The sequence below is a fragment of the Papio anubis genome, chromosome 4 (assembly GCF_008728515.1).
Source record: "Papio anubis isolate 15944 chromosome 4, Panubis1.0, whole genome shotgun sequence".
NCBI classification, from domain to species: domain Eukaryota; kingdom Metazoa; phylum Chordata; class Mammalia; order Primates; family Cercopithecidae; genus Papio; species Papio anubis.
Window position 1 is genome coordinate 135690147 of NC_044979.1, and position 27367 is coordinate 135717513.

General features: G+C 55.1%; 1 protein-coding gene across 8 annotated transcripts in view; it reads left to right on the forward strand.

Moving 5' to 3' along the window:
• Nucleotides 1-3036: 3036 nt before the first annotated feature.
• The window catches only part of ELN (elastin), a 45061-nt gene continuing 20730 nt past the window's right edge, over nucleotides 3037-27367 (forward strand). For 7 of the 8 annotated variants that reach the window (XM_031665480.1, XM_031665482.1, XM_031665483.1 and 4 more), the window contains exons 1-17: nucleotides 3037-3533; nucleotides 10488-10538; nucleotides 11359-11388; nucleotides 12627-12659; nucleotides 16146-16181; nucleotides 17511-17603; nucleotides 17880-17930; nucleotides 18014-18064; nucleotides 18748-18795; nucleotides 20103-20174; nucleotides 21695-21724; nucleotides 22203-22274; nucleotides 23188-23229; nucleotides 23655-23714; nucleotides 24018-24071; nucleotides 26768-26848; nucleotides 26933-26992. In XM_031665480.1, the coding sequence (XP_031521340.1) occupies nucleotides 3452-3533; nucleotides 10488-10538; nucleotides 11359-11388; nucleotides 12627-12659; nucleotides 16146-16181; nucleotides 17511-17603; nucleotides 17880-17930; nucleotides 18014-18064; nucleotides 18748-18795; nucleotides 20103-20174; nucleotides 21695-21724; nucleotides 22203-22274; nucleotides 23188-23229; nucleotides 23655-23714; nucleotides 24018-24071; nucleotides 26768-26848; nucleotides 26933-26992 (946 nt within the window). In that variant the 5' untranslated portion in view covers nucleotides 3037-3451. The remainder of the gene's footprint in view (nucleotides 3534-10487; nucleotides 10539-11358; nucleotides 11389-12626; nucleotides 12660-16145; nucleotides 16182-17510; nucleotides 17604-17879; nucleotides 17931-18013; nucleotides 18065-18747; nucleotides 18796-20102; nucleotides 20175-21694; nucleotides 21725-22202; nucleotides 22275-23187; nucleotides 23230-23654; nucleotides 23715-24017; nucleotides 24072-26767; nucleotides 26849-26932; nucleotides 26993-27367) is intronic. The other variant, XM_031665481.1, reaches the window with a different exon arrangement.

The window sequence follows — 27367 nt, forward strand, 5'->3', positions numbered from 1 at the left end:
AATATCTCAATATTTTTTATTTTGATTACATGTTGAAAAGGATTATACTTTAGATATGTTGTGTTAAATATATTACTAAGAATAGTTTTACTTATGTTTTCGTTTATTTCATATGGCTACTAGTAAATTTAAGATCATAGGAGGGGATGGACGCAGTGACTCACACCTGTAATCCCAGCATGTTGGGAGGCCAAGGCAGGCGGACCACCTGAGGTCAGGAGTTTGAGACCAGCCTGGCCAACATGGTGAAATCCCATCTCTACTAAAAATACAAAAATTAGCTGGGCGTGGTGGTGGGTGCCTGTAATCCCAGCTACTTGAGAGGCTGAGGCAGGAGAATCCCTTGAGCCCGGAAGGCAGAGATTGCAGTAAGCTGAGATCGCGCCACTGCACTCTAGCCTGGGCGACAGAGCAAGACTCCGTCTCAAAAAAAAAAAGAAAAAAGAAATCTGAACTTTGTCTGGATAGCGACTGAGGGTGTCTGAGCAAAGCAATGACGTTCACAGAGCCATCCAGAGACTGGGAACTCTGTCCTTCCAAAATGGGTGCACCCACAGGAGCTGGAAGACAGAGATGGCCTGTGGATGACTCATCTGGTTGCCCCTTGCTAGCACTGAGCCAGGCAACAAGTGGGCAAGGCTTGTCAACGATAACTGCAAGATCAGCGATCACCAGGCAGCCAGGTGCACCCGGTAGCCCTCTGTGGGCAATTCCGCATGTATGACCTTATTTAGTCATACAGGTAGGCAAGGAGGTGATATTAAGCAGTTGAGCACTGATGGGTCTTGAATGGACAAGTAAATGAATGAATGAATGAATGAATGAATGGTGGCCGATGACTGTCATCTCCAGTCCTTACTTTATGTATTGCATGCATCAGACTACACGGCGTTGCGTGTATGTTCGTGGAGCTCCTGCAGCGAGCAGAGGCTGCTAAGCAGGAGCAGCACACAGGCTGGGGGCAGGACACAGGGCCCCAGGCCTCGGGGGAGAGGTCTGTTCCAGCCACCTCAAGTCTATTCCTGCGAGTGCCCCTCCACACCCCTCCTGGATCCCCCCGCACTGCAAGCTCTCTCCCCCTGGCTCCGGACTCTCTCCCCGTCCTGGAATTAATAAAGACTCTGTGCAGACTGCGGTTTGCAAGTCTGAAAGCTGGTTCCTGCCCACGTCACTGCCTCGAGAGGAGAGGGGTCCAGCTCCCCACAGTACCCCCTGCCTTCCTCCTTCCCAGGAAGCGGAAGGCACGCAGATACAGTACTGACTTCCCTTCCCCTGCAGTAGGCACATCCCAGGCATCGGGCTTCAGACCCTGTCCCTGAGCAGCCCCTACCCCTACCCACAAAGAGTGGCTTGGGGGGGACTTTCACCCCAGCATAATCTCCATCAGCTTACCCTCAAAGTACCCCCAAATAAACACATACCATAAGTAAGAGCTGTACACTGGCTGTGTGTGCACATCTTCAAGATCATTCACAATTCTCCGGGCACACCCCTACCTTCCAAAATTCCAGAGCTGCTCCCTCCAAAGACCCAGGGAAAGGGAAGGGTTTGTCCAGGGTCCCGGGGTGGCCCCGTATAGACCGAAGCCTAATAGCTGTCCTAGAAGCAGAACGCTTGCCGAGCAAGTGATGGCAATCGTGGTATTGACACCAGTCCTGGTACCAGCTGAACACAGAGCATTTTTGATCTAGCAGAAAAGCAGGACCGTGTTGTATTTGTCTTTGCGATAATCTCTTAGCTAGGAATACTGATCACCTGTAGACAGATGAGGAAACTGACGCTCTGCGGAGAGATTATCCCACCAGAAAGGCTAGAGCCAGAAATTTACTTTTAGGTCCACCAATGCCTGCCTTTGACCAAGGCCTGCATTTGACCTTTCCACGCCGGGCCACCCCTGCTGGCACCCCAGACTGCCACAGTGCTCCTGCCTGCACAAGGGGCCTTTAACTCATGCCTTGGAGCCATTGTGGTGCAGAGAAAAGCCCACGGGGCATGTGGCTTCCATGCTGTCCCCTGACCGGCTGTGACCTAGGACAAGGGACAAGTTTCCCTCTCCTATTCTCTAGGTCTCACATTTCTTCTCCACTAGCAGTAGTGGGAAGTGAGGGCCGGGGGACATGACCCTCCCCTGTTCCATCCCACACTCCAAACCCAAAAATTCCCCAGGGTCCCCATCCAGCTCAGTCCTGGGGACAGAAATGCAGAGTTCTCCAGGAATGTGGTCCCAGCTGTTTCAGTGCAGGCTGCCCCCTCCTGGCCAGCAGAGGAACGCCAGCCTTCCCAGAGGGGACCGGGAGAACAGCAGTCCAGAAGCTCCCAGGCTGGACTGGGCGCTAGCTGCGCGCAGCGTGGGGATGGGAGGTGGCCCAGTGATAATGGGAAGCTGGGCTGCCTCTCAGTCTGCCGGGGCTCCCACCTCCCTGTTCCCCCACAGAGCACCTGGGGATCCAGGCTGATTTTTGCCAGACCCTGAGACCTGCTTGGGGCTGGGTATAGGGCTGTGAGCTTGACCCATGCAGAAGAGAACCCTGCGTGTCGGGATCCTCCATGTGCCCCAGATGCCCCTGGAGACAGCACCAACATGGCATTAATTCCCAGGCCATTCCCCTGCCTCTAGCCCCCTGGCCTCTGCAGGCATCCACCCCAGACCCGCCCAACACCTCCTCCCCAGCTTCAGGTGGGAGGCTGAGATCTTGGCCCCTGCAGAATGCAGCCCTGTCCAGGGTCCCCTACCTCCCCCCAGATCCATCCCAGAGCCATACCAACCCGATCCTACCTTCCAGACCATTCAACCTGCAGCCCCCCGACCTCTACAGACATAGCACCCCCTGAGTCCCCAGAGCTGCCCAATAGCTCCCCTCCCCAGCTGTGGGCAGAACCTGTCTCTAGCCAGGCCTGGGGGTGTTGGGGAGTCTGGAGGGCCGGGGTGGGGGCTGAGGCGCGGGACAGCTGGCCCGTGTCCCCACACTGGGCCCGGGGCCCAGCCGGAGGGGCGGGGGCCTGGCCACTCGGGCCTTGGCTGGGGCTGGGATTTTTGGCCTGGCCGCCAGGCCCTCCCTCCTGCTTCCTCTCCCGAGGGCTGTCCTGGCAGAGGCCCCCCTCGCTCTTTCTGGCGGGAACAGGGCCAGCAGCGAAAGAACAGTCGCAGAGGGAAAGCGGGAAAGAGATGGGGGAAAGTGTGTGTGTGTGAGTGTGCGCTTGTGTGCATGTGTGTGCGTGTGTGTGTCAAGGAAAAAAGCTCACAGTCCAGCAGCCCGGGCCTGGGAGGCTTGTGAGCTGGGCCTTTCGTAATTGTCCCCTCCCCGCGGCCCCCTCCCCCAGGCCTCCCCCCTCTCCTGCCCTCCCGCCCGCCCTCTCTCCCTCCCTCCTTCCCTCGCAGCCGACGAGGCAGCAATTAGGCTTGGGGGATAAAACGAGGTGCGGAGAGCGGGCTGGGGCATTTCTCCCCGAGATGGCGGGTCTGACGGCGGCGGCCCTGCGGCCCGGAGTCCTCCTGCTCCTGCTGTCCATCCTCCACCCCTCTCGGCCTGGAGGTAAGGGCCCCTCGCCCCTGTCCACAGCGGGCCCTTTGGGCCAGGTGACTGGACACACAAGGAGGAGACCTTCATCCCTGGGAACTCCAAGGGGTCCCAGGTGGGAGCCCCTCAGCCACTGGGTCCTTGGAACTGCCCCTCCCAGGAGCCAGCCGTGTGCCCAGGAGGAACCTGTCAAACAGACACCCTCAGAATAGTCCCAACCCGGCATCCAGCTTTGCTGCCCTGCGAGGCTGAGGGGACCCCTACTCAGATGCCCGGGTGCCCGCCCTGTAGGGGGATCAGAGCATCCTGGGGGAGGGCCCAGCAGGAACCCCTGGGTCTGGAGACATCACAGTCTGCACACCTGTGAACACAGCTGGGGTGCACACCAGCCCTGGGGACAGGGAACCTGGGCTGATGCCAGCTCAACCGCAGTGAGCTGTGTGACCTCAGCAGGTTCCTTGATCCCTGGGAAGTCGGGATCCCCCGTGAGGAAGGCCAGGGCTCCGCTTAGGATGGGTTTGCAGGTTGGGAAGCTGCTGCTGTGTTCTCCCTGCTGAGGCGGGCGGGGACTCCTGGTATGCATTTGTGTGTGTGTGTGTGTGTGTGTGTGCAGGAACGAGCGTGCTGTGTGCTCATATATGTATATGTGCATGCACAGGTGTGCACGTGTGCAGATGCCCGGCTGTGTCACTGAACAGGGGAAGGGATTTCTGGAAAGGTACATATGTCTGCTCACAGGTTCATCCTTAGACAGGGGTATGCGTATATTTGGAGGAGGTATATGGAGCCGCTCCTTAGTATGTGCAAAAGTCTGCCACCTGACAGACATGTACACATGTAGACACGGGCGATCTGGCATCCAGGTGTGGTACTGGTGTGGACTGTCACTGTGTGTGTTACGGAGTGTGTGCATCCGTGCGTGTGAATGTGTGAGCGATGTGGCATGCAAGCGTGGAAAGGCGGGCTGGAGAAGGTGTCTGTCTCCTGGCAGAGGCAGGGTGGCTGTGACAGAGGCTGGAGTGGATCCTGGGGCACTGCTGGGCCATCTGCTGTGTGCCCCAACCCAGGCACAGTTGGTTATGGGGTTTGAGGGTGCCCCCTGTGGGGCTGCTGTGCCGCGGCCAATAGGGGAGCACTGAAGATGCTCCCCTGGCATGGGAAAAAGGAGGGCATTTGGTAGGGGTGCCTGGGTGGGGTCTGGTTTCCTTGGGAGTCCTCTTTGCCATGAGAACCAGGCATCGAGTGGGGGGCAGGAGGGCCACAGGGCGGAGTCAGGGGCCGGGGCAGGAGCTGCAGCTGTTTCCGTGAGATTGAACAGCTTCCCGTGCAGTGTCCGCTGCTGGACCTGGACGGGGCCAAGGGACGTGGGTACCCACAGGCGGGGCCCGGCAGGGGCAACGAGCCAGGGCCTGAAAGTGGCAACCCCGGGTCCATCTCAGCCTTCTCCCCAGGTGTAGCCCCCAAACACCCAGCCACCCTCCTTCCCAGATGGGGCCACCCCCTATAGGGCGGCAGTTCATCATCAAGGAACCTTGAGAATTAGAAATTATTATCATTACTTGACAAACAAGGAAACTGAGGCTCCGGCAGGCTAAGGTAGTCCCTGGGGGTCAGTATCAGCCAACTCTCTGCCCCAGGTCAAAGGGCGAGAGGGTTAGGAGTGAGCTAGCAGGCAACATTTGGGGAGGGGAAGGCTTGGGGCTGAGTCCTTTAAAGCGGCCGTGACCTAGGCAGAATCAGCTCTCTCCTTGTGTCCTCAGTGACACTGCTAAATGCCCAGCTGGCCTCGCACTTTGCAGAGATCAATCTCAGCTCTGTCCCAGGTGGCTGGACTTGCTAGGTCCAAATAAGGGGTGTGTGAACTGATGAGCTCCTGTGGGGTTTTGCACAGAAGTGCTACTGAAGTCTGCAGAGGTCGGTGAGCCAACACGAGGAGTGAGGCGCTCGGTCACACGCTCACTGCCACTCACCTGGCTGTCCTGGGGGAGCCTGGCTTCTCCCTCAAGGAGGAGGGTGTCACTTACGCAAGTTCAGCGGCTCCAAGGAAGGAACCCTGTTGCGGGAGTGGGGGAGCAGGAGGAGGGGACAAGCGGCCCAGCCCCCAGGCTGTTTCAAAAGTGACCATGAGAAATTAACCCAGGGATAATTCTTTCCCATCCCCCAGAAATAGTATCAGGGATTTGGTTTTTGGTTTTGTTTTTCCTGATTTCCGAACTGAAGATGGTTTGGAACAGAGCTTTCCTTTTCTTTTATTTTTCTTTTTTCTTTTTCTTTTTTACTTTTTTTATTTTTTTAAACTGAGACAGGGTCTCGCTGTGTTGTCCAAGCTGGTCTGAATTCCTGGGCTCAAGTGATCCTCCCACCTCGGCCTCCCAAAGTGCTTGGATTACAGGCATGAACCACTGCCTCTTTTTAAATATTTTTTTAATTATTTTTTTCCCGTCCTTACGCAGGAACAGGGGTTTTCAACCTGGCTATCTATTAGACTTCCCACCCAAAAATCCCTGCTTGCTTTGGTTGGGGAGGGACCTGGACACAGACTTTTCAAGCTCCCCAGGTGACGATGGGTTGCCAGAGCCAAGAAGCACTGGTTTAGAGGTTGATTCCGCTCTGTGTGTCTGCTGAGGCCCTGGCATGAGGGCAAATGTGCCCTGTGTGGGAGGGGACACAGTCACCCAGTGGAGGACAGCTTGTTTTTGAAAACCCTTGGCAGCCCTCTGCATGCAAACAACAAACAGCTTGGTGTGGTCTTATCTGCTCCCCAAGTCAGTCCCCTGGACTTTGGTTTGGCAAAGCCCCCTGCCAAGGCCGGCTGGCCCCAGGCTCGCTCCCAAACAGGCTGCTTCCAACTCTTTGAACCTGGAGCCCAGGGCCCGGGCAAATGGCCCTACGTGTGACTTGGGGTCAGCTAGGGGTCCCAGACTAGGCACTTCAGCTCGCTGGTTCTCCGTTTCCCTGGCTGCAAAATGGAGAGAAACAGCCCTGCCTGAAGTATCTCCTAGAGCCAATGAGAGGTTCCAGCAATGTAATATCTGGGGAAAAAAATGCATCAAATAAAAGGACCGTGGGAATGGACATTTTTAAAATAATCTATTATCTTATTCAGAGTCTGCTAATTTGGGCTCATGGATCCTTGTAATTAGTGCACATTGCTAAGGTTTAATACTCCCTCTCGCTACTTACACCATGTTTTGTCTAGTGGAGAGGCAGCTAATGTGTAAATAGAGGTGCAATGATGAAAGAAGCAGACAGGACTGGGTTGGGGGTGGCCAGAAGGAGCCTTGGGAAATCCAGGAAGGCTTCCCGGCAGAAGTGACATTTGAGTTAGACCTAAGGAGAAAGGTAAATGGGGCCAGGTGCAGTGACTCATGCCTGTAATCCCAGCACTTTGGGAGGCCCACGTGGGCAGATTACTTGAGCCCAGGAGTTTGAGACTAGCTGGGCAACATAGGGAGGCCTCTATCTCTATTTAAAAAATAAATAAATGAACATTTAAAAATAAATAAATAAGAAAGAAAGGTAAATGTTGGAGGAGCTGTCTGTGGATGCGGGGTAAGTCCCAGACTACAGGCTCTGGCAGGCAGAACCAAAGAGACAGAAGAGCAGACTCTCAGTCGGAGGAAGTCCTGTCTGCAGTCAGTGCTGACAGTATCTGGAGGTGGTGATTTTCCTGTCATGGGAGGTATGCAAGCAGAACACGAAGGATGTTTGCGGAAGGAGGTCCAGCCCAGGCCAGAAGACTGTTATGATCCCTGAGAGTCTAGGATCGTGATTCTAAGATGCAAGAGACAAGTTCCACCCTGGGCTAGTCAGTGAAACATGCCAAAACCACATAAAACAAGACAAGTGTTCTCCAGGCCAACTGCTTAGGGCCAGCTGAGCAACACAGTCAGGGAGAGCCGTGGGCTCGGGAAAGGCAGGCAGGAGAGTCTGAGCTCAGCCCTGGTGCAGGGGTAGGGCTTGGACGGAGGCAAGGACATTCCTGGCAGGAGAAACGGCTTGTGCCAAGGAGTGGAGGGAGAAGTGAGGATGCCCTGTGGGGCCCGGGGAAGCGGCTGTTACCTTTTCAAAGCCCTTTCCAATTCCCAGCTGCTGTCTAATTTTATTCTCACCCCTCTCACTTGCAGAGAGGCAGGGATCCTTCGCAGCCCCTAAACCTTCTCCATTCCCTCATTGCAAAATGGGGATTAAAACCTCGGGCTCCCCAGGCTATCGCGGTTCAGGCGTGAAGTTTGGCAAACGCCACCATCATCAGGATCTGAATGGTGGGGGTGGACAGTGGGGACAGAGGAGATCTGGGGGAGGGGAAGCTAAGTCTTTCCCCCCAGAAAGTGCCTGGGGTGCAGGAGGGCAGAACCCCAGGAGAAAGGAAGTCAGGGTTCAGCCAGGCGCGGGGGCTCAACAAGCCCAAGGCAGGGGGACTCCCAGGGCAGACGGGGATGAAACAGGTTAGAGCTGGATTCACAGACAACCTCCCTGCCTCCCCTCTCCTTAATTCACCCATCATGTATTGAGTAACTACTGTATACCTGGCCCTGGACAACCGACTGTGCAGTGAAATGGGAAGAAAATGAAACGTAAGGGCCACTGTCTTTTTATTTTTGAGCAATTCCTGTGTGCCAGCTCCAGAAGAGGATATAGCCTGTTACTTGAACCCTTTTACAATTTGCAGCAACCTTGCAACCTTGCAGCTACCAAGTGATTATCTGCCCTGTGTCGCAGAAAAGGAAACCGATGTTCAGAGAGGTTGAGTGACTTGCCCAAGGTCACACAGATGGTAAGAAGCAGCGAAGCCAGAATTAGAAGCCAGAGGGGTCTGCTCTGAGCACTTTGCTCTTCCCCCCACCTCCACCACACTGTTCCCTGCAGTCTGCTCTGGAGCCGGAGAGTAGAGAGGAAGGGAGAGAGGGACATGAAGAAGGAGGGAGAGGGGGAGAAAGAGGAGGAAGGAGAGAGGCCAAGGCAGAGAAAGACACATAAGAGACTGTTAAGAGCTGGAGGCCGGAGCCAGGGAAGGCATCAGAGGCCCGAGGCGGGCCATGTGTGTGCTGGCAACGGATGACAGGACCCAAGTGCTCCTTCCCAGCAGGCCCAGCCCCCCTGGGGCCACCACTCCAAGCCTTGAGGTTCTGACCAGATTACTCGCACACTTCAGGCCTGGATTGCAGTGCCTGAGGAGCCACAAGCCCTGAGAGGGGGTGGCGCCGGGGTCTTGGCACAGGCGGCTGTGACAGCTCCACAGCCCTGACCCTGCTGGGCTGCAGCTGAGGCTGACAGGGCCCTGGGGCCAGCAAGCCCAGCTGTGCAGCGTCGCCAGGCCTTGGAGGCCAGACGTCTGGCCGCAAGGCCTCCGTGAACACATTGCAGAGACACCATCCCCCAGCCACGCCCATGCCCCACGGGGCTCTCAGCTCCTTTCAGAAAAAGCAGTGAGGGAGGGCTGGGCTGGGGCTTTGGCAAGGTGGCTTGTCGAGCTCAGAGGGGGGCCTTCTGAGGTGGAGCCAAGGCCCCGGTTTGGGACCCCGTCTGTTGCCATGGTGATGGCTCAGGCAGGGTCTGGATCCAGCATCACAGCGTTCCCCAGTGAGAGCTTCACTGGTCCATGGGGACTGAACTCGTGATCCTGCCTGGCCGGTGAATTCGCTTTTCCTTAGGAAACTATTCACTGTGCTCATTCATGGCGTCCCCCTGCGGCCCCGGCGCCTCCTAAGACAGCCCGTGTCAGACGGCCAGAGCCCCACCCAAGCTCGGCTGCCCAGTGGCTGAGGACGCTGACCTCACACCGTCCTATCAGTGTGGGAATGGCTGCATTTGTGCTGGCAGCTGCACCTCCTTAATGCTTGCTGTAGCAGCCCGGCCTGCCCTTCCCAAAGCTCTGGCCTCTACCCGGCAGCTCAGCTCAGGAAGAGAGTGGGCTGCCTGGTGAGAGGTGCTCAGACCCAGTGTTTTCCACCCCAGGCCCTCTCCCTCACTCCAGGGAGAACCAGGTAACACAGCAAGAACCGTCATACTCCAAGGACTGGCAGCAGGGCACAGGGGCCTGTCATCCCAGCACTTTGGGAGGCCAAGGCAGGAGGATCACTTGAGCCCAGGAGTTCCAGACCAGCCTGGGCAACATACTGACACCTTGTCTTTACAAAAAAATGAATTAGCCAGGCATGGGGGTGCATGCCTATAGTCCCAGCTACTTGGGAGGCTGAGGCAGGAGAATCGCTTGAACCTGGGAGGAGGAAGTTGCAGTGAGCCGAGATCGTGCCACTGCACTCCAGCCTGGGCGACACAGCAAGACTCTGTCTCGAAAATAAAGGACTGGCCTGAGCTCGAATCCAGGCTCCGTCTCTTTCCAGCTGTGTGGCCCCAGGCATGTCCCTTAACCTCTCTGTACCTGATTTCACGTCTGTTAAAATGATAGTCTCTGGGAGTTGTGGCTCACACCTGTAATCCCAGCACTTTGGGAGGCCGAGGCAGGCAGATCACTTGAGGTCAGGGGTTCAAAACCAGCCTGCCCAACATAGTGAAACCCTATCTCTACTAAAAATACAGAAATTAGCTGTGTGTGGTGGCATGCATCTGTAATCCCAGCTACTCAGGAGGCTGAGGCAGGAGAATCGCTTGAACCGGGGAGGCGGAGGTTGCAGTGCGCTGAGATCCCGCCACGCTCTCCAGCCTGGGTAACAGGCCGAGACTGTCTGTCCCAAACAAAACAAAATGATGACAGTAAGCCCTGCCCTTCCAACTTCACAGGCCGATTTCAAAGAGCAAGAATGAGAACACACTTTGTAAACACAAAGTATACACTTTGTAAATTGCTCTGGAGACAAGCAATGTCATTATTGCCATCAGCATCATTCTTGTTTCCATGTAATTCTGGGGTTTGCCATTGAAAGTAATGGCAAAAACCACAGTTACTTTTGCACCAACCTAATAGTTCTGGCTCCTGGAGGACTGACTCTACCTGTTTCCTTCCAGGAGTCCCTGGGGCCATTCCTGGTGGAGTTCCTGGAGGAGTCTATTATCCAGGTAATGTACATGAAACTTCCACACACCCAAGTCATGCAGATGATGATGATGTCCGTAATAGATGCACACGTTGACACTACAGAAGGTAGGAACATTGACACACCTACCGGAAGTCATGCCCACTTAAAATGCAATTAACAAGACACTGATTTACAGCTATTAAGAGCATACAGGCTGGACACGGTGGCTCACGCCTGTAATCTCAACACTCTGGGAGGCAGAGAAAGGAGACTGCTTGAGGCCAGGAGTTTGAGACCAGCCTGAACAACATAGGGAGATCCCCCTCTCTACACACACACACACACGAAAATTAAAAATTTTAACCATGTTCTATGTTGAGAAAAATGAAAATGCAGTATAGAAATTAAAAAAAAGAATTAGCTGGGCATGGTGGTGCATGCCTGTAGTCCTAACTACTGGGGAGGCTGAGGCAGGAGGATCACTTGAGCCTAGGAGTTCAAGGCTGTGGTGAGCTATGATTGCACCACTGCACTGAAGTCTGGGTGACAGAGTAAAACCCTGTCTCTAAAAAGGAAAAGAAAAAAAAGAAAAGAAAAATCGGAAGTAATACTTTCAATACTTAAAAAGTATTTGAGTGTGCGGAAGTGACATGGAAGTGCGGAGAGACACCAGCACTCCCCCAGATGCAAACTGGCACTGGACTGCTGGCCAAGCAGAAGAGAAAACTGAGGCTTGCAGAGGACAGGGCTTGCCCAACGTCCCGTGTTAGGCAGGGGTGGATTCACCCATAGCTGGGGGTGGCAGCCGGCTTGCCTGGCAGGAATACTGATGCTCTCTCTCTCTCTCTCTCCCCCCACAGGGGCTGGTCTCGGAGGCCTTGGAGGAGGAGGTGAGCTCAGAAACCACACTTGTTCCTCACTGAAGGGGCCTGGGTTTCACCCGAGCCACACGCATTCTCAGACCTGATCACCGTAGGAGACCCAAGCATCGAGGACTCCCTCATTTCACAGACAGCGTCCAGGCGGGGGGAAGAGGCTTCCTTGAGAACCAGAACCCATTGGCCTTCCCAGTGCCTGCCCTAGACTTTATCCCTGGTGCTCTCTACCTTCCTTTCTTTTTTTTTTTTTCTGGAGGAGGGTAGGGCCGGGGGAGGGACAGAGTCTCATTCTGTCGCCCAGGCTGGAGTGCAGTGGCATGATCTAAGCTCACTGCAGCCTCTGCCTCCCAGGTTCAAGTGATTCTCTTCCTTCAGCCTCCCAATTAGCCAGGGACTACAGGCGTGTGCCACCACTACACCCGGCTAACTTTTTGTCTTTTTTAGTAGAGACGGGGTTTCACCGTGTTAGCCAGGATGGTATCGATCTCCTGACCTCGTGATCCACCCTCCTCGGCCTCCCAAAGTTCTGGGATTACAGGCCTGAGCCACCGCGCCCTGCCGATACAGGGTTTCATCATGTTGGCCAGGCTGGTCTCAAACTCCCAACCTCAAGCAATCTGCCTGCCTCGGCCTCTCAAAGTGCTGGGTTTATAGGCGTGAACCACCTTGCCCAGCCCCTTCCTATTTCTTTTGATCCTCAAAACCCTCCCTGCCAAGCCAGCTGAACAGGCACCATCATCCCTTTTTTTTGTTTTGAGACAAAGTCTTGCTCTTGTCACCCAGGCTGGAGTGCAGTGGAGCAATCTTGGCTCACTGCAACCTCCACCTCCCAGGTTCAGGTGATTCTCCTGCCTCAGCCTCCCGAGTAGCTGGGATTACAGGCACATGCCACCACGCCCGGCTAATTTTTATATTTTTAGTAGAGCAGGGTTTCACCATGTTGGCCAGGCTGGTCTCAAACTCCTGACCTCAGATGATCCGCCTGCCTCAGCCTCCCAAAGTGCTGGGATTACAGGCATGAGCCACCGCGCCCGGCCCATCATCCCATTTTGAGGCTGAGACTCTGGGGCTCAAAGAGTATAAACCATGAGTTAGAAGTAGAGCTAGGTTCCCAGGGGCTCCGTGTCTGAAGGGGAGGACCTGGGGCGTGAGATTCCACACTGCCCACACTTTCCCTGGGACGGGGGTTGGATAAGTAGTAGATGGATGAGCTGGGCACCCCCGTTCACTATCTTCTCTTCCATCTGTAGCGCTGGGGCCTGGAGGCAAACCTCTCAAGCCAGGTAAGACCCAAGGCCTCCGAGCACTGAGAGAGAGCGAGGGGGCTGGGGAGGGAGGAACCTACCCAACTGGGAAAGAGACAAGGAAGGTGGGAACAGGACAAGGAAGCCAACGGGCAGGAGAAAGGAGGGAGGTGTGGACACCGATTAGCCTCCCAAGGATGCGTAGGCCTGGGCCAGGTCCCGGGGCTTCCAGGAACAGGAGGCTGCAAGCAGCTCCACGTCCTCCCTGTGTGAGGGCGTCTAGCATCTACCCTGCACGTGCTTGTGTGTGCACCCAGCTGTCCAGAAACTCCTCTCTGCAAAGGAGAGGCTGTCTCAGAGCCTCGGCACTAGAGGCAACGTCAGGGATTGCTCCGGTTCCAGTGGCCTCCAAGCCTTATATGACCCTTGGGAGCTCAGCCCCAGATCCTCAGCCCCAGACTTCCCCTGAGTGATCCCCTAGCCCTTGACCCCAGATCGCCCTGACCTTGATGCCATTCTGAGCCCTTCTCCTGACTCCAGACAGAGCACCGGTCTCAAGCTGAAGCTTAACCCCAATCCAAGCCCTGAGCCTAACCCCAGGCTGAACCCTGACCCTGCTGGCCCTGCTGACCCTGGTCCCACAGGACCCCCAATCCTGGCCTCAGGCCAAGCCCTGACCCCAAGCCCAAGCTGAGCACAACCCTGGTCCCGGATAAGCTCCCCTCCTAATCTCAGGCCCCTTCCAGCTGTGTCCAGACCATGGAGTTTTCCAGTAAGAAGGTGTGGCCGGATCTATCCTGGCCTCACCCAAGGGATTGGGATCTGCCATGAGGGTCCACTCTCAGCTCTGGGGAATGCACCCCCAGGAAGGAGGGCGGGGCAGGTCCCTCCGGGAAATACTGGCGGATAAGGAGCAGGTGGAGGAAACAGCGTCTCTCTCCAGATTGATGGCCCCTCGGCATGAGACGCTCCACATGTGACTTTGGCCGCCCCACACCCTGAGCTGTGTTGCCCTGGCTCAGAAGCCCAAGTCTCCAGGACACAGTTTAGATGTCCAAGAGCTCTTATGAAATCCTGATCGTTGATAATCCAAGTGCAAATGAATCTTCAAGACCCAGATTCCCCTGCGCTGAAAGTCCATCTGGGTTGTGAAACACCGGGGCTGGGGCCAGGAGAGGCGGGAGAGTGGGGTGCCTGGGGTCTACAGGGCTCTGCAAGGCCAGGAGACCCTGGGGGCTTGCCATTTATCCCTGCCAGCACCTATACCCTGTCCTCCTGGAGTGGGTGAGAGTTCTTAGCAGGGTCTTTGATGGTGGAGAGAGGACAGGGGAGATGATAGTGGCACAGAGGTGCGGAGGTAGGTCTGTGCTTGTCCTAGAAGACCCAAATTGAGGAGGTTGTGCCTGCAAAGCTGGAAGGTACATTCATTGATCCCACTAGCAGCAAGAGACACAGAGCAGGTTGTGGTTAAACACCGGAGGAAAGACAGACAACTCCCCGTGGAGTTCCAGGATGTGTAGTTGCGAAAGTGAAGCTTTTGTTAATGAAAGATTTAGGTTAGACTTCTGAAAGAACTTCCAGCTCAGGGTGAAGGAGTCAGTCCAAAGGAAAGTCAGAGCATCTCCTTCTGATAAAAAGGGCGCTGTTTCCAGGCAAGGGGCTGGATTCCATGACCTCCCCGAAGACTCAGGGCTACAAAAGGGTTGGCAGAGCCCCCATGGCACCCCCAGGGAAGCCCCCACATCCGGGCTGCCTGGACGTCCGGGCCTGCCCAGGCAGAATGGAATGGGGCACAGGCAGCGCGTGTCATGCCTGGGAACAATTAATCCCTTGGTGACAGAGGGTGGGTGGCCTGGCAGCTGCTTTTCCACGTGGGCGCCACCGCGGGTCCAAGCTGGCCCCGCCCTGCCTCAGCTCTCAGCGGGGGACCGGGCAGCTGGGAGTCTGCAGGCCCCACACCCTGAGCACTAGCCAGAGGCCAGTCGCCCACTGAGAGGGTCACGGGCAAGGACAAGAAGGACCTGGGAGCACCCACTGTGCGCCCTGGGTAGGTTGCACACACTAGGTGCTTTCTGCGCACATACTCACTGGTCCCAGGAAGGCAGGCGATATAATGGCCATTTTGTAGATGGTGAAAACTGAGCCTGATCGGAGAGGCAAATTAACCTGCTTGTGCTCATGGAGGCTGGGTAGCAGCAGCAGGGTCTGAATCTAGAACTCTCTGATTCCAGAAAGAAAGGAGGATGGGGCTGGCCAGGTCCCTGGACTCCCAGCTGTGGTCAGCCCCTCCCCACTTTCTCCTCCTTTCCGGGTGCTGGAATCCTTGGGGCATTTGGGGCAGGTGAGTGCAAAGGAAGGAGGGCAGGCAGAGGCAGAAGTGGTCAGGCCACAGGACAGGACGTTCAGGCTGGGATCATGGGAAAAAGGAAGATGGCTCCAGAGAAGCCACCTGTCCCCCACTGCAGTCCCAGCCTCTTCTCACTTCCTGTGCAGTCCTCAGCTTCCGCTGTCAGTCCCTCTGTGGACAGGTCTGAGCATGTCCCTTGCCCTCTCAGAGCTCAGGAAACAGGCCTGGCTTGAGAGAAGCGACTGCCAGAGCTGGTGGGGCAGGGCCCGAGTGCTGGGAAGTGACTTCTGCCTGATCACCAGGCGCTCCCGCCCAGAGGCAGAGACGCTTCTTACATGCGGCTGGCTGAGTTTCAGAGGGGTCCAGGTCCCACTAGTAGGAAATGAGGGATGAGGAGTGGTTAGTAACAGAGACCACACCCAGGGAAAGCCAAGGGGGACCTATCCAGGGTACAGCGGGTTCCATGTTTGGGATCCATCCCCGGAGAGGACTCGCCCCTGGGGCTCAGGACTGGCACTTGTAGGAGAGATCGTCACATAATTAGAAACAAACCTGGCACGGTTGTGAACTCCGACCTGATGGCCCATTGGTCCTGGCCAAGGCAATGGAATGTCTCCCGGCGCGGGAGACAAAGCGATTGGGCCCAGATGTGGGGAGGAGACAGCCAGAGGGACCCATTTGATGTCTCATAAACATCTTAGCAAGGAGGCTCCTGGGCTGCAGGGCAGGCTGGATGGAAGGACAGATGGGTAGTGGGGACACAGGAGTTCCCCAATGTAGGTGAAGGAGAGGGGACTGAGTCAAGAGATATCTGCAAGGAAGCAGAAGACAGATCTCACTGGCCTGGGTGAGGTCTCGCTCACGGACTCTGCTCTGTCCCAGCCCTTGCCGAAAGCCCTGCTGAATCCTGTTAGCCAGCAGGACTTCTAGGAGAAGCACAGGGCTGGCCCAGGCTTGTTAGGGATCGGTGCAATGACACCTGCCTTGCGCATAGTAGTCGCTCACTAAACTACTGGTGAATGCTATTTTATCAGGATCGACCCTGAGCATCACAGGCTTAGGGACCAGCCCAGGGACCTGAGTGGCTGATCACAGCACTGCCCTAACTCCATGAGACCCTTCCCACTCTGGGCCTCGGAATGCTGCCTATACACCTGTCTCTGTTTTCCTATCCACAGGTCCCGGAGGGCTTGCGGGCACTGGCCTTGGGGCAGGTGAGTACTGACACCCAAACAAGATGCCCTTTGTGGGGACCAGACCCTGAGCTCAACCCAGGGCTGGTATGGAGCACAGTCATGGAACAAGGGTACAGGCCAGGTTCCGTCCTGGGCACTGATGGGGACTGATGCTGATACCACCTGCCCCAAGCAGCTGCCCAGGACATGAGGAAATGGCAGCTGAGTACCTGGGTTCCTTTATAACATAGTAGTGAAGGCTGCATGGAGGAAGCCCCACGGACCAAGGAAGCCCAGGGGAGTCACTTAACTCAGCAGGGGTTCAGGAAGGCATTCTAGAGGAGGTGGTTGGGGAAATTTGACCCCAAAAGATCCATGCAGTTTTCAGGAAGGCTGAGGTGAGAGGATCACTGGAGCCCAGGAGGCTAAGGCTTCAGAGAACTATGATCATGTCACTGCACTCCAGCCTGGGTGACAGAGAAAGACCTCATCTCTTTTGTTGTTGTTGTTGTTGAGACAGAGTCCCACTCTGTCACCCAGGCTGGAGTGCACTGGCTCGATCTCAGCTCACCACAACCTCCGCCTCGGGTTCAAGTGATTCTTGTGTCTCAGCCTCCCAAATAGCTGGGATTACAGGCGTGCACCACCACGCTCGGCTAATTTTTGTATTCTTAGTAGAGACAGGGTTCCCCGTGTTGGCTAGGCTGGTCTCGAACTTCTGGCCTCAAGTGATCCACTCACCTTGGCCTCCCAAAGTGCTGGGATTACAGTCTCAAGCCACCGTGCCCAGCCACAAGACCCCATCGCTAAAGGAAAAAAAAAAAAGAGCCATACAGTTTTGTCAGAGCTGTCCGACACATTAACCCCAGCACAGAATCTAGTTATGGTGCTTAGGCACAGTGGCTCACACCTGTAATCCTAGCACTTTGGGAGGCTGAGACGGGCAGATGGCTTGAGCCTGGGAGTTCGAGACCAGCCTGGACAAGACGGTGAAATCCTGTCACTACAAAAAATACAAAAAAAAAAAAAAAATTGCCAGGCACAGTGGCATGCACCTGTAGTCCCACCTACTCAGAAGGCTGAGGTGGGAGGATTGCTTGAGCCTGGGAGGTTGAGGCTGCAGTGAGCCAAGATCGCACCACTGCACTCCAGCCTGGGTGACAGAGTGAGACCTTGTCTTTAAAAAAAAAAAAAAAATCCAGTACTGGTGAGCAGTGCTCACATAGATGTCCTGCAGGCATTGATGTCTGGCAGACAGCAGAAGAGCCTCCAATCTGCTTCCTGAGTGGGGCACGGCCAGGCAGGGCCAGTGTAGGAGTCTTCATGGGTGTGGTAGCTCAGGACCTCACCCCATCCTCCCCTCCGCAGGGCTCGGCGCCTTCCCTGCAGGTGCCTTTCCAGGGGCTCTGGTGCCTGGCGGAGTGGCTGATGCTGCTGCAGCTTACAAAGCTGCCAAGGCTGGTGAGTGGTGCTCTTTGGGGCATGCCACAAGCCCTCTGGCTGCCATGGGGCCCCTCCGCTTTGCAAAGAACCCCCTCAACTCAGACCTGGGAACTGGGTGGGTGGGATTGTTAGCTGCAATCTACTGGGGCTCAGGGAGGCAGCTAGCTGTGCCCAGTCTGCAGGTGAGTTAGTAACAGGGCCAGACCTCAATGCCAGGCCCTCAGCATGCAGCCCCGGGCCCTTCTGCCTCCCCACTGTTCCTTGTGCAATGCCTCACCTATCCTGGCTCTGCAGGCGCTGGGCTCGGTGGTGTACCAGGAGTTGGTGGCTTAGGAGTGTCTACAGGTACGATGGCTGTCCCCGAACTCCCTGGGTCAAGCTTGCAGACCTGGGTGGAGCCAACTCTGATGTGGCCCCTTCTGTACTAGGTGCGGTGGTTCCTCAGCCTGGAGCCGGAGTGAAGCCTGGGAAAGTGCCGGGTCAGTGCGGAGTCCCTGGGGCTGGAGGACAGAGGGCAGGGAGGGGCAGAGGGCAGGGAGGGGCGGGCAGGGCCTGGCTTCAGTCGGGCAGAGAAACTAGCCAGGCCCAAAGTGTGGTGCCTGCGTCTGTGAAATGGGGAGGAGGGGCCTGGCCTAATTCCTGGGCCCTTCTCCCAGGATCCTGGGGTAGAAAGAGACGGGCTCTGTGGCAGGCTGTCGGGCGACAGATGGGGAAACTGAGGCTCAAAAAGGCGAGTCAGTGTGGAAGGGCTTGCAGCAAGTCCTGACAGAGCTAGGGGAGCCCCGTGTCCTCTGACTTCCCATCTGGTACTCGTTCTGCCGAATCAAGCCCTTTAGGAAGTGACTTCAGGTTAAACAAAAGACTGCCTGAGTCTACACAGCAGGGAGGGACATCTGGAAGCTGTTAGCCAGAGGTGGGCTGGCCCAGCCATGTAAACAGGCTCCAGGAGACAGAGATAAATCCACACACCGAAGAGTTTGCAGATGACTTCCGAAACTCGTGGGAGGAGGGTTGTGGCCACCCCACGTCTGTCCCTGGCTGCCCCTGTCGGGCAAGGGGCTGTGGGTTTGAGGGCCTTGGAGCTGCCTGGGTGGGGAGGGCCGGGGAGGGAATCCCTGGAGGCTGAGCTACTGCTCATAACTTTGCTTTCTTTTGGCCACAGGTGTGGGGCTGCCAGGTGTATACCCAGGTGGAGTGCTCCCAGGCACAGGTGAGGGCAAGGAGGGAAACAGGGACTGTATAGGAAGAAAGCAGCCAGGACTCAGTGGCTCACGCCTGTAATCCCGTTGCTTTGGGAGACTGAGGCGGGAGGATGGCTTGAGGCCAGGAGTTTGAGACCAGTCTGGGCAACATAGTAAGACCCTCGTCTCTACAAAAAAATTTAGCCAGGCATGGTGGTGTGCACCTGTAGTCCCAGCTACTCGGGAGGCTGAGGTGGGAGGATTGCTTGAGCCCAGGAGGTCCAGGCTGCATTGAGCTATGATGGCGCCACTGCACTGCAGCCCGGGTGACAGAGCAAGACCCTGTCTCAAAACAAAGAAAAAGAAAAAGAAAAAGAAACAGAAAAGCAGCCCCCTCAACCTCCCTAGTACTCCCCTCGCCTCCCCGAAAAGCAGAGGCCACCAGAAGCCCTGGGTCCTGACCTGAGCCATTTCCCCAAACACCAAAGCTCAGGCTAACAGACATAAGGTCCCTGGCAGTCCGTCCATCCCCTAAAGGTCAATCATCCTTCCTGCACCCCACCCAAGTCCTGATCCCAAGCACAGATCATCATCACAGCCCAAGGCGGGCCCCCAAGGACAGACCCCAGAGTGACCAGCTGTTTCCCAAAAGCTGTGAGTCACCAGGGGGCCACCCAATGAGTCTGCCCTGCAGGAGATCCTAAAGAGCTGCCCCTCACCCTCCTTTCCCCTGCCAGGGCCTGACCACCTCACCCAACATGTGACCTCCTGAATTCCCCCAAAAGCCCAGATTTAGGCTGTTCTGTGGGATTTGCTGACAGAGTGGCCCTTCCTCCCTCTCTCCTCTGCTACGCCGAGAGCCAAGGCTGCCCAGCCCCAGGGGAGACGGGAGAGGTGGAAGATGCTGGCATGGTCCCAGCTGTAGCTGGATGGCTGCTTTGGGGGCCTGGGTTGTGAACGAGAGCCCCAGAGAGCATGGGCCTCCCTGGTCTACGGGCAAGTGGCACCACCCAGCCGCTGTCCCTCTCTTTACCCTTTTTGCGGAGGGTGGTCGGGACGGCTTTTGTGATTAACTCCAGCATAGAGATGAGGCTGACTGAGGCACAAGCTCACATGGCTGGGAAATAGGATTAAAACTCAGATCTTCTGACCTTGAGCCAGACAGGGAAGGAAAGTCAGCACTAAACAGGTCCTTTCTCCACCCACCCCGTGAGCCGTGCCTGTCACTGACAGTCGGTCCCAAGGGAGGTCAGCTGGGGGACCTGAGGAGGGGAGGGGTTCCCAGCAGGGCCTGCAAGGCCTGCCTTCCTATGCTCACTGCTTTGTCCCCCGGCAGGAGCTCGGTTCCCCGGTGTGGGGGTGCTCCCTGGAGTTCCCACCGGAGCAGGAGTTAAGCCCAAGGCTCCAGGTATGCAGCTGTCTGGACAGAGAGCTGATGGTGGGGACTCTCCCACCACCTTCTGGCCCCGGGTGTGAAATGGGGTGGGATCCTCGACTGGCTCAGGGCCCTCTGGGTGACACCTTTTAGGTTCCAGCCCTGGGCAGCCTAGTGCTGAGAAACACCAGACTGTGGCTGGGCGCACTAGCTCACACCTGTAATCCCAGTGTTTTGGGAGGGTGAGCTGGGAGGATCGCTTGGGCCCAGGAGTTCAAGACCAGCCTGGGCAACATAGCAAGACCTTATCTCTACAAAAACATGATTAAAAAATTAGCCAGACGTGGTCACACACACCTGCGGTCCCAACTACTCAGGAGGCTGAGACAGGAGGATCTCTTGAGCCCAGGAGATCAAGTTTGTCGTGAACTATGATCACACCACTACACTCCAGCCTGGGCAACAGAAAGAGACCCTGTTCCCCACTCAAAAAAAAAAAAAAAGAAAGAAAAGAGGGCCAGATGCAGTGGCTCATGCCTGTAATCCCAGCACTTTGGGAGGCCGAGGTGGGCGGATCACTTGAGGTCAGAAGTTCGAGAGCAGCCTGGCCAATATGGTGAAACCTCATCACTACTAAAAATACAAAAATTAGCCGGGTGTGGTGGCGGGCACCTGTAGTCCCAGCTACTTGGGAGCTGAGGCAGGAGAATCGCTCGAACCCGGGAGGCAGAGGTTGCAGTAAGCTGAGATCATGCCCCTGCACTCCAGCCTAGGCAATAGAGAGACTCTGTTCCCAAAAAAAACAAAACAAAACAAATAAGAAAAAGAAAAGAAAACCAGGTGCGGTGGCTCATGCCTGTAATCCCAGCATTTTGGGAGGCCAAGTCAGGCAGATCACATGAGGTCAGAAGTTCAAGAGCAGTCTGGCCAACATGGTAAAACCTCGTCTCTACTAAAAATACAAAAATTAGCCAGGTGTCGTGGTGCATGTCTGTAATCTCAGCTACTCAGGTAGCTGAGGCAGGAGAATTGCTTGAACCTGGGAGGCGGAGACTGCAGTGAGCCGAGATCATGCCACTGCACTCCAGCCTGGGCAACAGAACAAGACTCCGTCTCAAAAAAAAAAAAAAAAAAAAAAGACTGGGCGTGGTGGCTTATACCTGTAATCCCAGCACTTTGGGAGGCCGAGGTGGGTGGATCACCTGAGGTCAGCCTGACCAACATAGTGAAGTCCCGTCTCTACTAATAATACAAAAATTAGCTGGGTGTGGTGGCCTGCACCTGTAATCCCAGCTACTTGGGAGGCTGAGGCAGGAGAATCGCTGGAACCTGGGAAGCGGAGAGTTGAGATTGCGATCTTGTTGCACCCCAACCTGGGCGACAAGAGCGAATCTCTGTCTCCGAAAAAAGAAACCCCAGAGTTCATGTGAGGGCAGCATGCGAGGACTGGTCTGGGAAGAACTGGCCATTCCTTGGGCCTCCTGGCCCCTTGGTACTGTCTGGCCCAGTGTCCACAGTGCCAGGGCTGCAGTGACAGCTTTTTATCATTACAGGTGTAGGTGGAGCTTTTGCTGGAATCCCAGGTGAGGCAAGGCTGGTGGGAGAAGCAGGGTGGCCAGCCAGGCAGACGCTCTTACCTTGGGAGGGGCTGGGCACCCAAGATCCTATCCAAACCTGCCCAATTTCCCCCATGCCTGCTGCGCCAGGCCTTGCAGTGGCTGGAGCACAAAGTGGCACCCATCCCAGGCCTGCTGCCTCTGCTGGCATAGCAGCCCAAAGTCCAAAGGAGTCCAGAAAACCCGCCAGCCTGTGCCAAGGGCTGCAGGCCCGAACTGGGGCCCAGGCCCCGGGAGGGAGAGAATCCCGTAGCTTCCTGGAGGAAGTGGCCTGTTGCTGGGAGTTTCTCAACTGACCCATGATGGAGATTCAGGGAGTCCTGCGAAGCAGGATGGTTTCTGGATGCTGTAGCAAGCTCCTTCTGTCTGAGCAGAAAGTGGAGTGGGTGGAGGAGGGTTTGGAAGGGGCTGCTGGGACCAGAACTTGCTCTCTTTAATCCCACAGGAGTTGGACCCTTTGGGGTACAGCAACCTGGAGTCCCACTGGGGTACCCCATCAAGGCCCCCAAGCTGCCCGGTAAGTCAGAGGGATGATTCAAGATGCACCACTCGGCCAGGTGCGGTGGTTCATGCCTGTAATCCCAGCGCTTTGGGAGGCCAAGGCGGGCAGATCACTTGAGGTCAGGAGTTCAAGACCAGCCTGGCCAACATGGCGAAACCCCATCCCTACTAAAAATACAAAAATTAGCCAGGTGTGATAGTGCAGAGCTGTAATCCCAGGTACTGGGGAGGCTGAGGCAGGAGAATCTCTTGAACCCGAAATGTGGAGGTTGCGGTGAGCTGAGATCGCGCCACTGCACTCCAGCCTGGGTGACAGAGTGAGACTCTGTCTCCAAAAAAATAAAACAAGAAGAAGAAGAAAAAATGCACCACTCACTGCGCCTCCCTGCACAGAAGTCAGCCTGGGTACAGGTGTCTCTGGTGGCAGGGAAGGGGTATTGAAGCCTCTATATGGTCACCAGCCAAGGAGAGCTTGGGAAAGTCGTCTGCAGATATTGGACTTACACACGCACGCTCATGTACAGAGACCCATAGCCCCGATCTGAAGCTATTATGCTGTTAGAAAGGAACACGGTTAATTGGAAAGATCCCTCTAACATCCACCCCCTCATGCTCCTGCCCCTACCTCTGCAATCAGCTTAGACAATGAGATGCTTTCCACTGGGGAGGGGGTGTAAGGAAAATACTAAGACTCCAGGGACATGATGGGGCTTGAATTTGTAGGGGGATGTGTGTTCCATCGGGCCCCAGGGGCAGAAGTGTCCTCTGCCTCCTCCACCCAGCACCTCTGCTCTCCTGGGAGCAGCTCAGGACCCTGGTGTGGGAGGTCTCAGGCCTCAGCACCTGTAGGGGCAGATCTGTCCACCCAGGTTGGTGGGAGCCCAGCAAGGCGTGGGGAAGCCCCTGAGCTTGCTCTGTCCTCTCTCCAGGTGGCTATGGACTGCCCTACAGCACAGGGAAACTACCTTACGGTGAGTGAGACCCTTCTAGACTGTGGGCTTCCAGCTCTTTCCCACTCCAGGGTCCTAGCAAGGGTGCTGTGCTTCCAGCCCTGGGCCAGGAGAGCACCTCGCTGGGGCAGGGTTGGGGTCTTGGAGTGGGAATCTCAGGAGGAAAGGGCATAGACTTTGCACTCAGCATGGGTCTCCATCCCTGCCCTCCCACCTATCAATAATGAGACCTTAGGTGAGCTGTGTTCCTTCTTTGAGCCTCTGTGTCCTCATCTGTAAAATGGACAGAACAATTCCATACACGTATTTGTATTTGTTTTCACTCTAGCTAGGGGTGACAGGTGCAGACTCAGGACAGCTTGGGCCCCGAGGGCAAGGCAGGGGGAGAGGGAGGGCAGTAGTGGTGACGTCTGCACAAATAACCACCAAGCCTCTCTGTTTTGCAGGCTATGGGCCCGGAGGAGTGGCTGGTGCAGCGGGCAAGGCTGGTTACCCAACCGGGACAGGTAAGGAAAGCCTCACCTTACTTCCAGCCAAGGGATCACTGATCTTCGGGGCTCCAGAGCCCTGGGGTGGGTGAGGTTCTCTCCTGAAAGCAGAGCAGCCCACCCTGCATCCAGACCCTGGTGCAAACCTGCAGCAGGATCCTGGGGGAGGGGTGGGGCAGCTCCATCAGCCTCTTCCAGGTCTGAAGCCCCCACATATACCCGCATGTCAGTGGATTGGCTCTCTCGGGACTGGAAACAAGTGGGTTCTGGAGATACAGGAGCACTGTTTCAAGGTCTCTCCCCTCTGCTCCCCTCCCCCAGGGGTTGGCCCCCAGGCAGCAGCAGCAGCGGCAGCTAAAGCGGCAGCAAAGTTGGGTGAGTGCCCCTGGAGTCCCCACCTGGTGGCCTCCAGCCCCCTAGCCTCTCCATTCCCATTACTATTGAGAGCCTGCCTCATAGATGAATGACCAAAGTGGCCCCTACTTATCCCCATTTACTCAAAATTTTCAACACCACCCATCTATCTATCCCTCCTTCCAACCATTCTTCCATGCGTCCATGCATCCATTTATCCTTCTATCCGTCTATTACTTTCTCCATCCCTCCCTCCTTCCATCCATTTCTCTATGCATCCATCTATCCATCCATCCACTCATCCAGCCATCCTTTCATCCATCCATCTATCCCTCCCTCCATCCATTCGAGTTTCTATGGGGATGATTTATTTTATCTATCGACGACGTATTTATCGACGTATCGGCGGATCTATCTATCTACTTATCGACGAATGACGATCGACGATTTTTCACGATTTATTTTATCTATCGATCTTTCTATCGGTTTTTGCGGGATCGACGATCGACATCTAATGATTTATTTATTCATTAACGACGGATGGTATATCTATATTTTATCGATCGACGACGACGCATTTTGACGATCGATCGACGTGATCGACATCTTTCTTCGACGATTTTTTCGATCGATGATCTATATCGACGATTTCTTTTCGGCGGGGACGATGATCGAGATACGATCACCTAGATCGATTTATCTCTTTATCGACGATCGATTCTTTATCGACGATCGTTTATTCATCTATCACTTCCTCGCTTCCATTCATCCATCTATCATTTTATCCATTTATTCTCCGTGGTAACGACATTCGCTCCATTCAACTATTCTCTGTATGTATCCACTCTATCCTCTATCCGTTTCTCTCCAGGTAATTCCATATCCATCTATTTTCCATGCATGTATGCATCCATTCATCTACCTATCATTTGCTCTTCCTCGTATCTATTCATTCATTCTCCTTCCATATATCCGTATACATCTTACCTACCTATCACCTTATCCTTCATCCATTTCTATCTATCTATATCTTACTCTATCCATCTATTCTCCATGTATCTTATTCTTATCTTATCTATATATCTACTTCATTCATTCATCTTATTTACTCTATCCATCTACTTCTATCTATCTATCTATCTATCTTATCACTTTCTATCTTATCTTATTTCTGCCCATTCTTCCATGCATCCCTCTGTCCATTCCTCCATGTACCCATCCATCCATTTCTCCATGCATGTGTCCATCCTTCCATCCATTCATCCATCCAGAGTACCCATGCATCCATCCACCCGTCTATCCGTTTCTCCATGCATCCACCCATCCATCCACTCATCCATCCATCCATTTACCCATCCATCCACTCATCCATATATCCATCCATCCATCCATCAATCCATTCATCCATCAATCCATCCATCCATCACTCCCTCCATCAATCCCTTCCATCCATCCATCCATCTGCCAATTCTTCCGCGCATACCTCCATCCATTCCTCTATGCACCCACCCATCCATTTCTCCATGCATGCATGCATCCATCCATTCCTCCATGCATCCATGCACCCATCCATCCATTCCTTCATTTATTCATTCATTCATTCATCCATTCATTCCTCCATGCGTTCATCCATGTCTGCTTCCTTCCCTCCCTCACTGCCTCCTCCCACACATCCATCTCAGAGATCAGGAACAAGCAAGAGTTCTTGTAGAGAATATAGCCACTGTTGTGGGAGTCAAGAAATGGGAGGCATTTTTTTCTACCTGGGGAAGGGCTTCCCAGAGAAAGTGATGTGTGATTCAGGCCTTAAAAAATAAAGATGGAGCTTACTATATGGTTAAAACAGGAAAGAGGAGGCCAAGCAGAGGGAATGGGTACCATGGTGGTTAGAAAGATAATTTTAGGTGATGCATATATAAGCATTTAAAACATTTAATAGTTATATATCAATTTAATGTGTACTATAAAAATTTTAACTCACTGCTCAGGCCAGTGAGCTCTTGGCTAGCATGGCTGCAGATGGAATGTGGTATTCCTGTGCCCGTGCAGTGAGTGGAGTGGGCATCTGTCCCCCGCCCCAGGTAGTGCCCACCTCAGGGTCAGACCACTAGGGCTGAAGTCCTCCTTCATCCTCAGCCCCAGGGAAGCCCTTTCCTTATCTCCCCACCAGTCCGAGAGGCAGGAATGTGGGGAGAAGCCTGGAGCTGGGCCTCCCAGCGGAAGCCCTGCAGGCCCCCCTCCCAGCACCGGAGGCTCCTTGGCCCCAGCGGCTGGTGGGACGGCTGGAATGTGGGAGCGGGAGAGCGGGGCTGTGAGGGGCTGCCAGAGCCAAGCGGCCAAGCGGCCAGGCGCTTGGATTACAAACTTGGCTGCATCTTCGGAACACAGGGAGAGGAAGTCTTGAACATTCCTGCAGGGGCCCCTCTGGCCCAGGGAGCGGCCACTTGTGGTTTCTCAGTATGTGGCAGTGATTAGAATGGGATTTGTCTGAAAACATGCAAGTCCCTTAATGAGCGTGTTGAAATGGACACTTTGGGGGAGAGTCAAGGAACAGTAGAGTCGGGTGGGGGCCTCCCCAAACAGGCCCATCTGGAGACACCTGGGCCCCATTCCTGGATGAGATCGCACTGGTGAAAATGCCGGTGTCTAAGTGGCCATCCTACCTGTCCTCAGGAGGGTCCTTGGGAAAGTACATTGCACTGTCCCCATCTCAACAGGTGCTGGAGTCCTCCCTGGTGTTGGAGTGGGCGGTGTTCCTGGCGTGCCTGGGGCAATTCCTGGAATTGGAGGCATCGCAGGTAACATCTGTCCCAGCAGGGGGTGGGTGTGTCCTTGAGATGGCCACAAGACAAGGACCTCACCCTCTGTGGCTGTGTTTTCAGGTGCTGGGACTCCAGCTGCAGCTGCAGCTGCAGCAGCAGCCGCTAAGGCAGCCAAGTACGGTGAGTGCCTCCCGGGGTGGCAAGCCCACAGCTCGGGCTCCTGCATGGACCTCGGAGACCCTAGCCCTAAAGCCAAATGGACTTGGTCTTTGTCCCTTCCGAAATACGCATTGTTCATGCCTCCTTACCTTTGCTCCTTCTGATCACTCTACCTGAGATGCCATCTCTATTGTTTTGCCCTGATTAACTCAGCAGAGGGAGGGGACCCTGCAGAGGGGACCTCACTCCCCCGACTCCATCCCCTCCAGGGCTGGCCCACAGGTGTCTGCTGCATCAACTAAGTGGGTGCCCAGTGGAGGGAATTCTGACTGTGCTTTAGAAATAGATCACATTCTAGCTATGTGCAGTGGCTCACGCCTGTAATCCCAACAATTT